Raw genomic sequence first — 13,484 nt, 5'->3', positions numbered from 1 at the left:
AGCGGAGCCGGCTGGTGCCGGAGGTCAGACTAGATGGCCCGGGAGGCCCCTTCTGACTCGCTCTGTTTCTATGTTTCTAAGCACCGGCACGCAAGGACTGGGACGCCCTCGTGGGCTCCCTTTGCCTCTGGCCAGGTTCTGAATCGGGATAAACGGGCACAGGGACTGTGGGAGAAGAGCGGAGCCCCGGAGGATGAGGTGGAGCCACGTGTGGCCAGGCCAGTGGCCTGTAACCTGCTCCTGGAAGCAGCAGCCCCAGGAAACCCCCAGACCAACATCCAACGGCTGAGCTTTGTGCGACTCGAGCGGGTCTGCTTTCCCCCGTGTTCCCATGCCGCTTGCGGGGCGCCGAGCAGGAGAAGCGGCCACGTTCAGCTCCCCGCCTCCGTGAGTCTTGCACAGGGGCATCCGGTCACCATCGCGGACTAAGCGGCCCTCTGGTCTGACCCTGTTCCCTTTGCTCCTGTCACGCCAGGGTACTGGCCCCGCCGCAGACCGGATGCAGAGGAGGCAAGCCGGGAGAGGCAGCCAGCTGGTCCTGAGGACACGGGCGGCCTCGAGGCCTCAGCGCCCTCCCACCCTCTCCCCACCTGCCCGGGCCGTCCCTTTGCAGGCCCACCAGGGGCTCACCCCACAGGAGGGCGGCCACTTCAGCCGCCCCCAGGAAGCCACTCCCGCAGCCCGGCGCTCCCAGGAAGCATCCCCCGTCCGGTCCTGCAGCAGGCGTTTATTTCTCCGCGCGGCCGCCCTCCGCGGCTCACCCAGGAGGCCAGCGCATCTGGCGCCCGCCCAGCACGTGCAGGTGCAGGTGGTAGACGGACTGGGCGCCCTGCCGCCCGTCGTTGATCACTGGAAGAGAAGGACGGGTGGGGGGCAGGGAGACGCGTGAGCACACGGGTCCTGGGCCCCGGCGGGGCAGGAGGCGCCCCCCGGGAGGAGTGCAAGAGCACACTGGGGCCTGCGTGGCCAGACGCAGAGGCCCCGCAGGGGACCCGCAGCGGGAGCCTGGAAGGACCGCCCGGGGCGCGTCCCATGGCCAGAGAAGGGCGGCCAGGACTGCTGCTCCGCAGAGGAGGCGCCCCTCATTGTGCACACGCGCCCCCCCCCCGTGGGTCTGGGTGGGGGCCCCAGAAGGCCTGCTGGAGCCATGCTGCCACCCCCCCACCGGCAGCTCTGGCTCGGCCAGCCCCAGGGCCAGCGCTCCGCGGCAGGAGGACACCCGCACCGTCGCCAGACCCCCAGTCAAGGAGGGGCATGACGGCTACTCACCCACACGGTAGCCATCTGACAGGCCCTCCAGCTTTGCCGTCTGACTGGCCACCAGCAGCAAGTGTCCCAGGAGCTGAGGATGGCAGGAGATCAAATGGGGGGGGGGCGCTGCGGTTCCCCCCCCTTGGCACACAGAAGCCTGAGGACCACCTGCAAGGCCTTCAAGCAGCGTGCGCATCTCTGCCTGGCCCTCACGAGTTGTGATATCCCACAGAACAGAGCAAGAAACAAGATCACACGGCCTTTGTTTCTGCCATGCAAGAGGAAATACGGTGACAGAGGAAAAGATGAGCCCCCAAGAACCCCCCAGCCACCAGGAGGAGGAAGTGCGGCAGAGATCCTTGCGAAGGCCGCGTGCTCGCTCACATGCCGTGCTCGTGCTGGCTGGGACAGCCCATAATACACTGAACAGCCACTGCCAAGGGGGACAGCGCTCTGCCGAGGCAGGGAACTGCCTGCCAAGGACCCTGCCCCATTTGGGCCGGTCACACGCCAGCCTCACTGGCACCAGAACCCAGAATGCAACTCTGGAAGAGGCTCGCTCACAGCCGGGGCAGGGCCACGGGGCACATGCCCCGGAGTGGCCCTTCCTGCGCAGGCCTGGCTCTCAGCACCCCGACAGACCCCCGAAGCCCCCCTCCTTCCCGGAGCAGGCCCCTCCTGCCTTCCCACGGCACCTGCAGGACTGGGGCCCCCACACTCACCTGGCTGTCGCTCTCAGTCACGCAACTGATGCGGGGGATGGGGCGCCTGGGGATCACGAGGAAATGCACGGGCGCCTGTGGGGCCACGTCCCGGAAGGCCACGCACTGGGGGCGGAAAGGCAGAGGGGCGATCACAGTGCTGGAAGCGAGCAAAGCAAAGCGCCCCCAGCGCTAGCCGGAGTGCCGTCGGCCCGAAACGTCCGCGGTTACTCTCTGATGAGAAGCAGGCGCAGGGGCGCTCCGGCCCTGTCCTTCCAAGGTCCGGGCTGGAGCCTAGAAAGCACAGAAGGGGCCCGGGGCGCGGCACGCCTGCTGCGCCCCCTCCCGTCCTCCCACAGAGGCCCGGCAGCGACGCCCCCCGCGCCCCCTCCGCCGCTACCCACCTTGTCGTCCTGATAGAGGATGTCGGCGGGGAGGGAGCCGTCCAGGATCCTGCTGAAGACGGTCGGGGCGCCCGCTTCCCGGGCCGCCCGTTGGGCCTTCTCCACCTCCTCCTCCGGCCCTCGCGGGGCCACGAGCGCCCTCTGCGCAGAGCAAGTGAGCCAGGCGGGCGCAGCCAGCGCGCACCCGGCAAGGGCTCCGGCGGCAGCCCGCTCCAGCGCCGCTGCTGCGGGGCCGCCCGGGGCGGAGCGGGTGAGAACGCCGCCCGCCGGAGCACGATCCGGCCGCGCCCGTGCCAAGCAAACGGCCCCGGGGCCGACCCCGGGCTCCGTGCGCTGGGGAGCCCAGGGCCGTCTTCACTTGCCCCTCGCAGGCCCGGCCCGCCAGCCCCCTCCCGCCGCCGCCGCACCCGGAGGCGCCCGCGGGCGCTGCCTCGCAGGGCCTCCATAGGCGGGCTGCGCCGAGCACGAAAGAGCGCGCCCGAGGCGGCTGGCGCTGAACGGTGGTGCTGGGCGGGGAGCGCGGCGCTGAACGAGGCTGTCGGGGCGCCTTTGGGGGCGCGGCCGGCCAGGAAACCGACCAGGCCAGCCGAACACCACGCGCGGCCGCCGCCGCCGCCGCCGCCTTCAGGGCCACCGACTGGATCGTCCGCTGCTCCTCGGGCATCGGCGCCCCGAAGGTCCCGGGGCTGCGAGAGGCAGGCGCAGCACCAGAGCGCCCGGGCTCCGTGCCGCGCCCCCGCACTCAGGGCGGCACTCCGACCCCGCGCCCGCCAGCCCGCCTACCTACCTGCCCGGGTCGCTGCCAGCCGCGGGCCCGCAGCAGCCCCCGCGCCACGGCCGCCGCCATGCCGCCGCGCCTGCCCCTTCCGCCCCGGCAGGCTGCGCGTGCGCGAGGAAGGCTCCGGCGGCCGGGAGACCAGCAGGACGCGCAGGGGGGGTTGCGCGCTCCGCCTGCGGCGGCGCGATACCGAGCCAGGGACGCAGAGGTCGCCCGCCCCCGCGACCGGCACAGGGAGAGCGGGTGCCGAGGAGCGGAGGTGCGGCGGGCGAGGAGCGGGCCGAGCGTCCGGCGGGCAAGGGCCGCGCCAGCCACTACGGCTGGACCAGACCGGGCCTGCTTTTTGCACTTTGAATCCACCCGTTTCACTGTGCAGCCGCTGTGCAGCACAGACCCTCCCGGAAGAACGAATGCAGAGCCAGATGCCTGCACGGCTGGTGCGGAAAGAGCTCCCGCCGTTTATTGACTGGGATACAGCAGGCCCAGGGGCCAAGCCCCCCGCCCCCCTGTCCGTCTGTCTCCAGCAGCCTTGGCTGCGTGTCAGAAGCCCATGCGGGCACGTTTGGGTTGGCTCTGGGAGTGCTGGGAGGACAGGGCAGAGCGCTGGCTGCCGAGGGCCTCAGTCTGACTGGGGGGCAGCCCTTCTGGGGGCTCGTCGGGCTCGTCCCACAGGGCGAGGTAGCTGCGCAGGGTCCGGCGGCGCTCGCGGGGGATCCCTCGGGAGCGCAGGCTCTGGGATGAGAGCAGCTCAGAGGTGTCCTGGGAATCCAGCTGCGAGTCCAGCTGCGAGTCCTGAGAGGCAGGGGGCAGGCTGGGGAGCAGTGGGGAGGGTTCCTCGGCTGCCCCCACTGCAGGAGCCGGCTGGGCGGACTCCGGGCCCGCAGAGATGCCGCTGCTGCTTCCCAGCCCGGAAAAGTCACTGAGGTCCGACTGGTAGCTGGTGGAGGAGGTGAAGCTGCCGGACAGGCTGAGGGTGCCCCGGGCCCTCTTGCGCCGCCGCCGCTGCTCCCGCAAGGCCTGCTGCTTCTGCGCCTTGGTCAGGCCCAGCTTCTCCTGCCACCAGCCGAGCCAGTTGCCGGCCCAGGAGGCCGTGAGCCGCCGGCCCAGCTCATCCAGCTGCCCCGCAGGCTCCAGGGCCGGGGGCAAGGGGGCCACACCCCGCTCCTCCCAGGGGCAGAGGAGCAGCTGCTTCTCCATGGAGGCGTGCAGGCGCTGGCAGGCTTCGGTGTGGAGCGGTGCGAACCACGGCTGCTCCCGCAGCTCCCGATGGGTGAAGAGGCGGTCCTGGGTGACGGTGGCCAGCGGCTGCAGCCGGCCCTGGGCTTCTTCAGGCAGCCGCTCCCAGGCCCTCAGGAAGGCGCTGAGCCAGCACCGGTACCGGGCGGCCACGGAGCCGCTCTCTTCCACAGGCACGGGGGGCTGAGGCGGCAAGCCCCGGCAGGCGGCGGCCGCTCCAGAGCCCACAGGCCCAGCCTGCTCCCGCTCTGCTCCAGCGCCCACGCCGCCCTGGTGGGAGACGTCTCGCTCTGGTCCGGGCTGCGCCCCGCCTGAGGCCTCCTCCCCACAGTCGTCCTGGTGGAGCAGCGGCTGGTAGAAGAGGTCTCCCACCTCCGACAGCTGGAAGATCACCAGAGACGGGGCTTGGCCCTGCTGGCCAAAGGCAGCTGCGATACCTGCAGGGGAGGGGAGAGAGACCACGGTGGGGGCCTTTCCTGGGACAAGCAGGTCCGCTGCACACCTGCTGGCCTCGTCTCAGCGGCACTGCAAACCACAGGAAACGGCAGCTGTCGGGGACAGGCCTCGAGCGTGGAACTCCTTCGGTCACGAGAGCCGGAGCCGCTTTGGGACGGGACGCTCCACCCACACTCCTGGGTGGACTTCAGGGGCGCACACAATAAAGATACCGGGCTTGTGGAGGGTCAAGCCCAAAGAGGCTGTTCCTGCCCAGCAGCTGCTCAAAAGGGGCTGGCCAGCCGCCCCTAAAGGACTCCAAGCAACAGAGCAGGAAGGGGCCAGAGGGCCCACCCGCTGCTCAGCCAGGACTCCCAGCTCAAGCGTCCCGCACTGATGCCCATCCAGCCGCATCCGGAAGGCCTCCCGTCCTGCGGGGGAGAGCCCCCCGCCTCGCAGGCCCTGGGCTCCCTTGTCGTATCTCAGAAGTTCTTCCCGAGGCTCAGCTGGAGCCTGCTGCCCTGCATCCCACAATCCAGGGCGATCGGAAGAGGCCCCGGCCTTCCTCTTTGTGGCAGCCTTTCAAGTGCTTGCGAGTGCTCCCCTCTCCCGGCTCGGCCTTCTCTTCCCGAGGCTGCACATGCCCGGCTCGTTCCATCTCTGCCCGGGGCTCTGCTTCCAGTCCCCTCGCTGTCCTCCGCTGAACCCTTCCCATCGTGCCTCATCTTTCCTCGACCGTGGTGCCCGCCAGCAGATCCGGCGCTCCGGAGGCGGCCTCGCCGGGGCCGAGTCAAGGGGAAGCAGCACTTCGCAGGAGTGGGGAAGCCCACCAAGGGGACAGAGTGCAGCCGCCCGCCCGGGCCTGGGAGCCCCCTGGGCACGAGCAACCCCCCCCCGCTAGCCCGCACACCTCCTTGGCCGTCTCCCGGCCAGCAGCAGAGCAAGGCTGAGCTCGCCCCAGGGCCGAGGCGCAGCTCCTGCTGACGGCCTGTGGACCCGCAGCAGCTCCCGGCTCGGCCCCAGCCCAGCCCTTCCCCCCTCCCCCCCCCCCCCCCCCGCTGCATACCTGCCGTGGGCGCCCTGAGGCGCTGGCGTAGAGCATGCTGCCGAACAGGCACCTGTGCAGGAAAGCAAGGCAGGCACTCCCGGATGGAGGCGAGCTTCTGCGGCGGCCCCTGGAGCTGGCAGGGGGTGTGGCGGCCCCCTGGGGGAAGAGGCCAGTCAGCGGCTGGGAGGCACACCCCCTCCCTCCCTCCGCCCCCCCCACGACCCGGACCTGGTCCCCGCACCTGCGTACTGCAGCAGCAGCAGCTCCTGGGAGTGGTGGGCAGCCAGGAGCACCTGGTGGCGGTTCCGCGGGGGCCCGGCCGCAGGCACGAGGTGGGCGCAGATGGGGGGCCTCCGCATCATGTGCTCCCAGCGCAGGGTGGGCACGAGCGGAAAGCGTTCGTCCAGCACATAGACCGAGAACTGGGGAGCGAGGCACACGCCGTGAGACACGCAGCCGCAGCCCCCGTCCCTCTGCCACCCCCTACCTGTGCTATAAGCGGGCGGGCCGGGCTGGGCTGGGCTGGGGGCCGCCAACACCCAGTCGCTGAAGGGGACGGACTTGAACCCTGAACTACTGAAACCACAGCACAACAGTATTGCCCCAGCTCTGTGAAGTACCCCAATGGGGAGGGGCAGAATCTGCCCCAGCAAGGGAGCCTGTGGCCCCTGTCTCGCACAATGCAGGCGGCACCCACGAGGGGTGGGCAGGGGCCCTGCCACGGCCCCCCTCCAGCCCTGTGGGTGCGGGGGTCTCCTGCGAAGCCCAGGCTGCGGCCCGCCCTCTGCACGGGCTCGGGAGAGCTCCAGGGTTCCTGGCACGGAGAGATGCGCCGTGCCTACCTGAGTAGCAACCAGGTGGTGGTAGGGCTCGGCCTGGCCCAGATACTTGGCAAGCACCAGGCGCTCCCCCTGCTGGCATTCGGCTTCACCCCCCACTTTGAAAAGCTCAGCGGGGCAGCTCGGGGGCACCTGGAATCGCGAAGAGGCGGTTAATCCCGGGAACGGCGCCCGCTCCACCATGACCGTCCCCTGGGCAGGGCCACGGGAAGGCGGGTGTGCCGGGGCACTGCAGCGTGGCCTCCCTCCCGTGGCGGCGCCTCACCCGCCGGTCGATGCTCTTCACACCCGTGCGGTCCGCGAAGGTGAGCACGCATGGGTGGGCCGTGAAGTCGCTCCAGCGCCACGGAGACGGGTCGCAGAAGAACATGGTCTCGCTCTCCCGGTGCAGCAGCCGAGGCCTGGCGGGGCAGAGTCCGTGTTGGCCCCGGGGGAACAATGCCCAGGGCAGACTGCCCACCTGGCCCCCGCCCGGCCCCCGGCAACCAGGCTGTGCCGCCAACACCAAGACGCGGCCCGGAGCAGCGCCTCCTCTGAACGGCACCGCTGGACGAGGCGGCTTTCCCGGCCTTGCCTGGCACAGCTGCCACCCCAGCCTGCCCGCTGGCCCGGACGGCGGGCACCGTCTTGAGTCAGGCCAGGATGGGAGGGCACCCCTAGGGGGGCACACGGACCCCGCTGCTTCTGGCCAGGTTACATGCACACCCCAAATGCGTCAAACGGCACAGAAGCAAAGAAATGTTCTTGTATGTGCAGGTTAGGTCAGCGACCAGCATCACGACACGGGACGGCCTTGTGGGAAGCAGGAAAGCCGCCGGATTCCTCAAGCACCGGGGCCGGGGCCCCTCCCTGCCTCCTCGCCCCACGCCCAAAGCACGAGCATCGTCACGATCGCTTTCGCCCTCCACGACACTCTGCGGAGCCTCCTCTGGAGAGGCAGCCACATGCAACCGCGCCTCCCGCAGCAGCAGGAGCCTTCCTCTGCGCGCGACTCCGTTAGCCGCGGCCTCGCTCACCCGGCCTCCACGCTCCACGTGTACAGGGCTCCACGGCGGGTGCAGAAGGACAGCTCCCCAGGCAGGTGCGGGCTGCAGAGACGAGAGGCCGCGGGTCAGTGGCCGGGGCTGGAGCAGCGGGCCAGAGGCCGGGCCAGGCAGCCCCAATCCTTCCTGGCTTCAGCCACGGGGTCTCCTTTTTCCATAAGGAAAGAACGCTGGCCACATGGATCCGTGCAAAAGAAATCCAGAGCCCATGGCTCCGCAACCCCTTTTGCGAGCCCAGCCAAATACCAGAGGGCCTGCTCAGGTACCCAAGGGCCACTCAGACTCCCTCACCAAACCTGGCCGTCAAAGAGTTGAGGACAGGTTCTCTTACGGACCACTCACTGGCCAAAGGGAGAAAGCAGAAAAAACTAAAGCAGGAAAGGAAGAAGTAAACTTGGAAAACGTGATGGACAAACGCTTGTGCGCCACAAAGGGGGGGCAGTGCCACTGCAGTAAGCCCCCCGTCTTCCAAAAACGCTGGAGGAGAGCTAGACTATACAGCACAGATGCCGCTGTGCTAATTCTCAGACACAAACGTGAGCTGTCGACACAGGAGAGCAAATGCAACTTGGTAGCTACAACGGGCACTTGGCAGGACGAATGCTGTGATGGAATCCAGCAGCTGAAGGACAGAACTTGTGCAAGGACGGAAGGCACGGAAAGGGAAGCGGGTCCCTCTGTAAGTTGGCCATGCCCGTCTCTGCGCGGAAATGCAGAGCGTGAGCTTAGCAGCCCCATCAAAGGATCTGCATGAAAAAAACGGAGCAAAGACTCAGGGAGAGCTTCCTGCGGGCCACCCACTCCAGGGAGATGAGACTTTTGCAAAGGACACGCCCAGCCCTTCACGGAGGCAGGCTGCACCCTTAACAGGGCCACACCAGCCTTCCCAGTATCAGCTGGGTGACAAATTCCGCCAACTTGTGCTGCTGGAAACTTCCTCCGGCAGAAAGGGGATGGGCCACCCTTGACGTCTGGCCAACAGGGACGGATGTCCCAGTGGCTGGAGAGCAGTCATGGAAGCGCTTTTGGAATACATTAATAGAAGTATTACCTCGAAATCATGAGAAGTAGTAGTTCCCTTATACTTCTGACTAGTCAGACCTCAGCTGGAACGCTGAGTTCAGTTCTGGGCCCCGAGTTTTAAGAAAGAAGCAGGAAAATGAGAAAGGGCCCAGAGGAGGGAACCAAAGTGATCGAGGGTTTGGAAACGCTGCCCTGTGAGGAGACTGAGAGAACTGGGCATCCTCAGCCTCAAGAAGACTGAGGGGGGGACACGGTGTCCCTCTGTAAGTCCCTCAAAGGCTGTCACAAAGAGGGAGGTCAAGATCTCTCCTCGCTGATGCCAGAGAGCAGAACACGGAAGAATCAAGGCAAAGTGCGACAACCCAGGTTCAGGCTGGGCATCAGGAAGAGCTTCCTCACTGTCAAAGCAATACGGCAGTGGAACTGGCTGCCAGGAGAGGTGGTGGGCTCTCCCACACTGGAGGCATTCAAGGTGGAACTGGGCAGCCATCTGGGTGGGAGGGTGTGACCTGGTGCCCTGCAAGAGCAGGGGGCTGGACCCAGTGGCCTTCCTGGCCTCTCCCAATGCCACTATTCTTTGATTCTATGTTATAAGTATACATGAACTTGTGTAAAACAAATCCTGCCGGACTAATCTAATCTCATGTTCTGATCAGGTAACCCCTCTGGGAGACTGTGGGAATGCTGTGGGCATCATCTATCTTGCCTTCAGCAAAGCCTTTGACAAAGAGGCTCGCGATATCCTGCTTGGCAAACCAGCAAAAAGAAACTCGATGAAAGAACCACCAGGTGCATCCACAGGTGGCGACAGAATCGGACCCAAAGGGTGCTCATCAGGGGCAGCTTCTCAAACCGGGGCCCCGCAGGACGCAGCGCTCTTCACATTGTTTACTGACAGGGAACTGACAGGGAACGCTAAAACGCCCGGGGGAAGAAGCGTCATTCAGCGCGATCTTGGGAAGCCGCAGCACCGCTCGTTCTGTGCTCGGGAAGCAGCTCCCGCCTCTGGGAAAAGGAAACCAGACGCAGAGCACTAAGGTGAGGGACACGGCAAGCGAGGAGGGTCTTAACCGTTGGAGATCACAAGGTGAATGTGAGTTAACAGTGTGGTGGGACTGCGAAAAAAGCAAAGGCTCTTTGAGCTGCATGTTTAGAAGCATCACCTCCAAGTCACAGAAAAGACCTGCACGGAGAAAGTGAAAGGACCAGTCATGTTGGTCTCTGCGAAGAGAAGCCGGCAGGGAGGGTCGCTCGGCCCGGAAGTGCCTGCAAGTCTGATTTGCAGAGGAGCCCCTTCTCAGTCACCCGAGAGGGCAGGACACTCAATAAGAGGCCCAAGTTTTAAAGCTTTAACCCTCCCGACTCCCCTCTTCAACTTCTCTTTGTACCAGTTCCCTCATTTTAGAGAGGTTTCCTCTTTTGAAGGAAAATATAACTCTTGACTACCAGTTTAGCAGAGAGGAAAAGTTTCCAAGCAGTTTTTGGGCTTTGGCAATCTTTGATTTTATCTCCCCATTTTTATTGTATTGCCTTTTCAATCAATGGTTGCGCAGCAGCTTTGGACTAAAAATTAAGGGTTTTCCCCCCAAATAAACAAAACAGACATGTAAATTAGTCCCCACATTTCTGCAACTCAGAATGTACCATTATGTGTTCAAAATGCTTGGAAAATAGAACATCCCCTGAGCTCCAACTCAGCAACAAAGGCAGATCTGCACCCGCCCCCCCACAAGCGATATAAGTAAGTTGTGGGGGGTTCACATGAGGTGATCCCCCCTCCCAGGCAGCCAAGCCCCTCCGCTAAGTACACCACAAGCACAAGGTTGCGGTTCTGGGAAGCCAAGCCGACCGACGGGGGGCGTGAAGTGGCCGGGAGTCACCAAACGCTCCGGCTGGGCTGCACGGCACTCCGCGGGAGCGGGTCCACAGGAAGCCACGCTGGGCGGGCACAGCCAGGGCGTGGAAGGGGCCCCCCCCGGCGGCACGGGCACGGCTCACCTGACCGCGATGGAGGAGCAGGGGGCGTCAGTGCAGACGACCTGCAGCGGCTCCGGGGCAGCTCCGCGCTGCATCCGCCACACGCCACAGTGATGCTCGGAGCGCACGCCAACGAACTCTGTGCAGGGAAGCAGAGCGGGACAGCCGGCCTAAGCGCGCTGGCAGCGTCTCGGAACGGCGGGGGGGGGATGCGGGTTCTGGAGCACCTCCGACTCACCGTGGCCGTTCACGTGCGCCGCCGCCACTTGCTGGATCGCCCCATTGAGCTCGAACTGCGCGGGGCGGCCGTGGGGCAGCGCTCTCAAGGCACCACTCGCCGTGGGCTCCAGGGCCACGTCCTGGAAGCCTGGAGGATCAGCTCAGGAAGCTCCGCTGGGCAACGAGAAGGGGGAGGGGGCTCCAGGGAGGCCAGACGGGTGGCTGGCAGACCGTCGCCACGGCAGAAGGGGCTGGTGGGGCTGGGGGCAGAGGCGGGGCTCCACGGGGGACGGGCCTGCCGGCCGATCGCCACTCACATTCCACCCCCCGCAAACGACCAGCTCTCCCCACCCACCTCCTCCGCTCAAAGGATACGGAGCAGGTTCATGGCCTCACCGGCTGGGCACACCAGGAAGCCGCGGCGGGCGGCCCCCCTGCCGCCACTGCTGGGCAGCCAGGCCAGAGCGCCCCCGGTGGGGACGTCGTCGAAGGCAAGGCGCCGCCACTGCTCGGCCAGGTCCTCGTGCACCCACTCGGCCATCAGTTCCAGGGGCAGCTCAGGCAGCCAATCCCGGCACAGGTGGGCCACCCTGTGCAGGCCCCACCTGACCTCAAAAAGGGGGCACCTGCAGGGTTGGCGGAGAGAGGGGGGCAGCGGCGCCGGGTGAGCCAAGAGCGGGAGACGGCCGCCAAAAGAGGCACGTGGGCCCGCTCCCCTCCAGGCGCATGGGCCAGCCTCCCTCATCTGAGCACTGTGCCAGCAGGGCAGCACACTTTAAGAAGGATGCAGGCCCACAGAGCGGGGTCTGAGGAGGAAACACGGGGGCTCAGGGGGCTGACAACCCTGCTGTGAGCAGAGCCTGAGAGAACTGGGCATATTCAGTTGGGGGGCTGGGGAGAAGATATGACATCGTTCTGCAAGTCCTTGAAAAGCTGTCACAAAGCGGAGGGCCAGGATCTCTTCTCAGTTACCCCAGAGCACAGGAGACGGACTAGCGGGCTCAGGTTCCAGGAAGCCAGGTTCCCACTGAGCATCAGGAAAAAATTCTTCACTATTAGTTCAGGACAGCGATGGAGCCCCTGGTACAAGGAGGGGGTGGGCTCTCCCGCACTGGGGGCCTTCAGGGTACAGCTGGGCAGCCCTCTGAGGGGCTGGTTTGACTGGGGGGGCCATATTCTCCCAGTCGAACAAGCTCCACAAGGCAGCACTCAAAGGCCAACGAAGAACCCTCTGCAGGTGCCAGAGGACATGTCCTTATCCCACAGGGAAGCACCAAAGGATGAGCACGGCGTCCAGTTCTGGGCTCCACATTATGGGAGAGACATCGCTAGGTTGGAATCGGTTCCATGCAGGGTCACACGAACGTGAGTCGGGCTGGGAGGGATGGCGTGTGAGGAGAGATGGAGGGAACTGGGCCTTTTCAGCCTGGAGGAGATTTCGAGAGGATCTTTTAGTGACTTCTAAGTAGGTGAGGGGACGCCATGTGGAGGAGGGCCGGGATCTGTTCTTCCTTGCAGTGGAGGGTGCGACACATGCCAGTGGGGCAAAGCTCAAGGAACCAGGCTTCAGGATGGATGCCAAGAAGCCCTTCCTGACGGTTAGGACCCCTCGGATATGGAAAGGGCTTTCAAGGGAGGTGGTGGAGGCCCCATCAGTAAGAGCATTCAAGGAACGATTGGCCAACCACATGTTGGAGCCAGCGGTCAGACCTGGTGGCCTGGGAGGCCGCTTATGACTCGCTTGTTTCCGTTTCTGTAAGAACAAGTGCCAGTTCCTGGGTCAGCAGTCCTGGCTTGAGGGGCGCCCTGAGCTGAGCACAGCAAAGACCACTCATTTGGCGCAGGGTCAGGATGCAACACCCAAAAGAACATTGTTCTTCCTGTGCTTTGCGCTACCTTTGTGTTGCAGCCTTCATGAGTCTGCCAAGACAGCACCAGGCCTGGGTCCAGGCGTTGGTCCCCCACGCCCCAGCTAGGGAGACAAAAGCGGCTCACCTCACATCACTCTGGGTGTTCAGGTCCTTGAGAATGCGAGTGGCACGGCAGACATTGTCTCGCGCATTGCCCTGCAGGAGATGCAAGCACGCAGAGCGTCAGCGACACCACGGCAGGCACAACCCCGAGGCCCGCCAAGCCCCTGCCCCGGATCAGCTCTTCCAGCCAAGTGGGGCGGACATGGGCCCTGCCCCAGGGAAAGGGGGGTGCCGGCAGTGCCCCTTGGGGCAGCAGTGCCTGACCCTCCCTCCGCCCAGCCTGGCCTGCCAGGGGACACACTTCCAAGTGGGACCAGGTGCTTCGGGGCGGGCAGTTGAGAGCGCTCCCGGCCCCGGGCGAGGGCCAGGGGAAGCCCACGAGGATGGAGGGCTGGCACAGGCTCCTCCGGCCAGAAGGCGTGCAAGGGCCGGGCAGCGGGCAGGCGGCCGCCGCTGCACCGGAGTCTGGGCCTCGAGGCTCACCGGCCCCCCCCCCCCCCCGCTGGTTCATCGCGCAGAGCAGAGCCAGCCGGCGCTGCAGGGCTGGAGGGCTGGGA

The 13,484-nt window shown here is 65.8% G+C and overlaps 2 protein-coding genes across 2 annotated transcripts in view; both read right to left on the bottom strand.

Annotated features, from left to right (window-relative positions):
• Positions 1-712: 712 nt before the first annotated feature.
• HINT2 (histidine triad nucleotide binding protein 2) lies at positions 713-3,219 on the bottom strand. Its single transcript, XM_044444068.1, has 5 exons — positions 3,144-3,219; positions 2,357-2,497; positions 1,974-2,078; positions 1,270-1,342; positions 713-849 (listed from the first exon to the last, which is right to left on the bottom strand). Exons 1-5 carry the CDS (start codon positions 3,201-3,203, stop codon positions 758-760), a joined length of 471 nt encoding a protein of 156 aa, XP_044300003.1. The 5' UTR covers positions 3,204-3,219; the 3' UTR covers positions 713-757.
• A 338-nt stretch (positions 3,220-3,557) lies between these two features.
• TAF1C (TATA-box binding protein associated factor, RNA polymerase I subunit C) overlaps positions 3,558-13,484 on the bottom strand; it is a 10,273-nt gene continuing 346 nt past the window's right edge. Inside the window, exons 3-12 of the mRNA XM_044444059.1 lie at positions 12,950-13,020; positions 11,330-11,580; positions 10,974-11,102; positions 10,757-10,874; positions 7,709-7,780; positions 6,958-7,093; positions 6,696-6,824; positions 6,095-6,275; positions 5,872-6,009; positions 3,558-4,807 (exon numbers count right to left, since the gene is read on the bottom strand). Coding sequence (XP_044299994.1) covers positions 3,675-4,807; positions 5,872-6,009; positions 6,095-6,275; positions 6,696-6,824; positions 6,958-7,093; positions 7,709-7,780; positions 10,757-10,874; positions 10,974-11,102; positions 11,330-11,580; positions 12,950-13,020 — 2,358 coding nt within the window. The 3' untranslated portion in view covers positions 3,558-3,674. The remainder of the gene's footprint in view (positions 4,808-5,871; positions 6,010-6,094; positions 6,276-6,695; positions 6,825-6,957; positions 7,094-7,708; positions 7,781-10,756; positions 10,875-10,973; positions 11,103-11,329; positions 11,581-12,949; positions 13,021-13,484) is intronic.

This window comes from Varanus komodoensis, unplaced genomic scaffold, assembly GCF_004798865.1.
Source record: "Varanus komodoensis strain SLA01 unplaced genomic scaffold, ASM479886v1 scaffold43, whole genome shotgun sequence".
NCBI lineage: Eukaryota > Metazoa > Chordata > Lepidosauria > Squamata > Varanidae > Varanus > Varanus komodoensis.
This window is presented reverse-complemented; position numbering and strand designations above follow the sequence as displayed.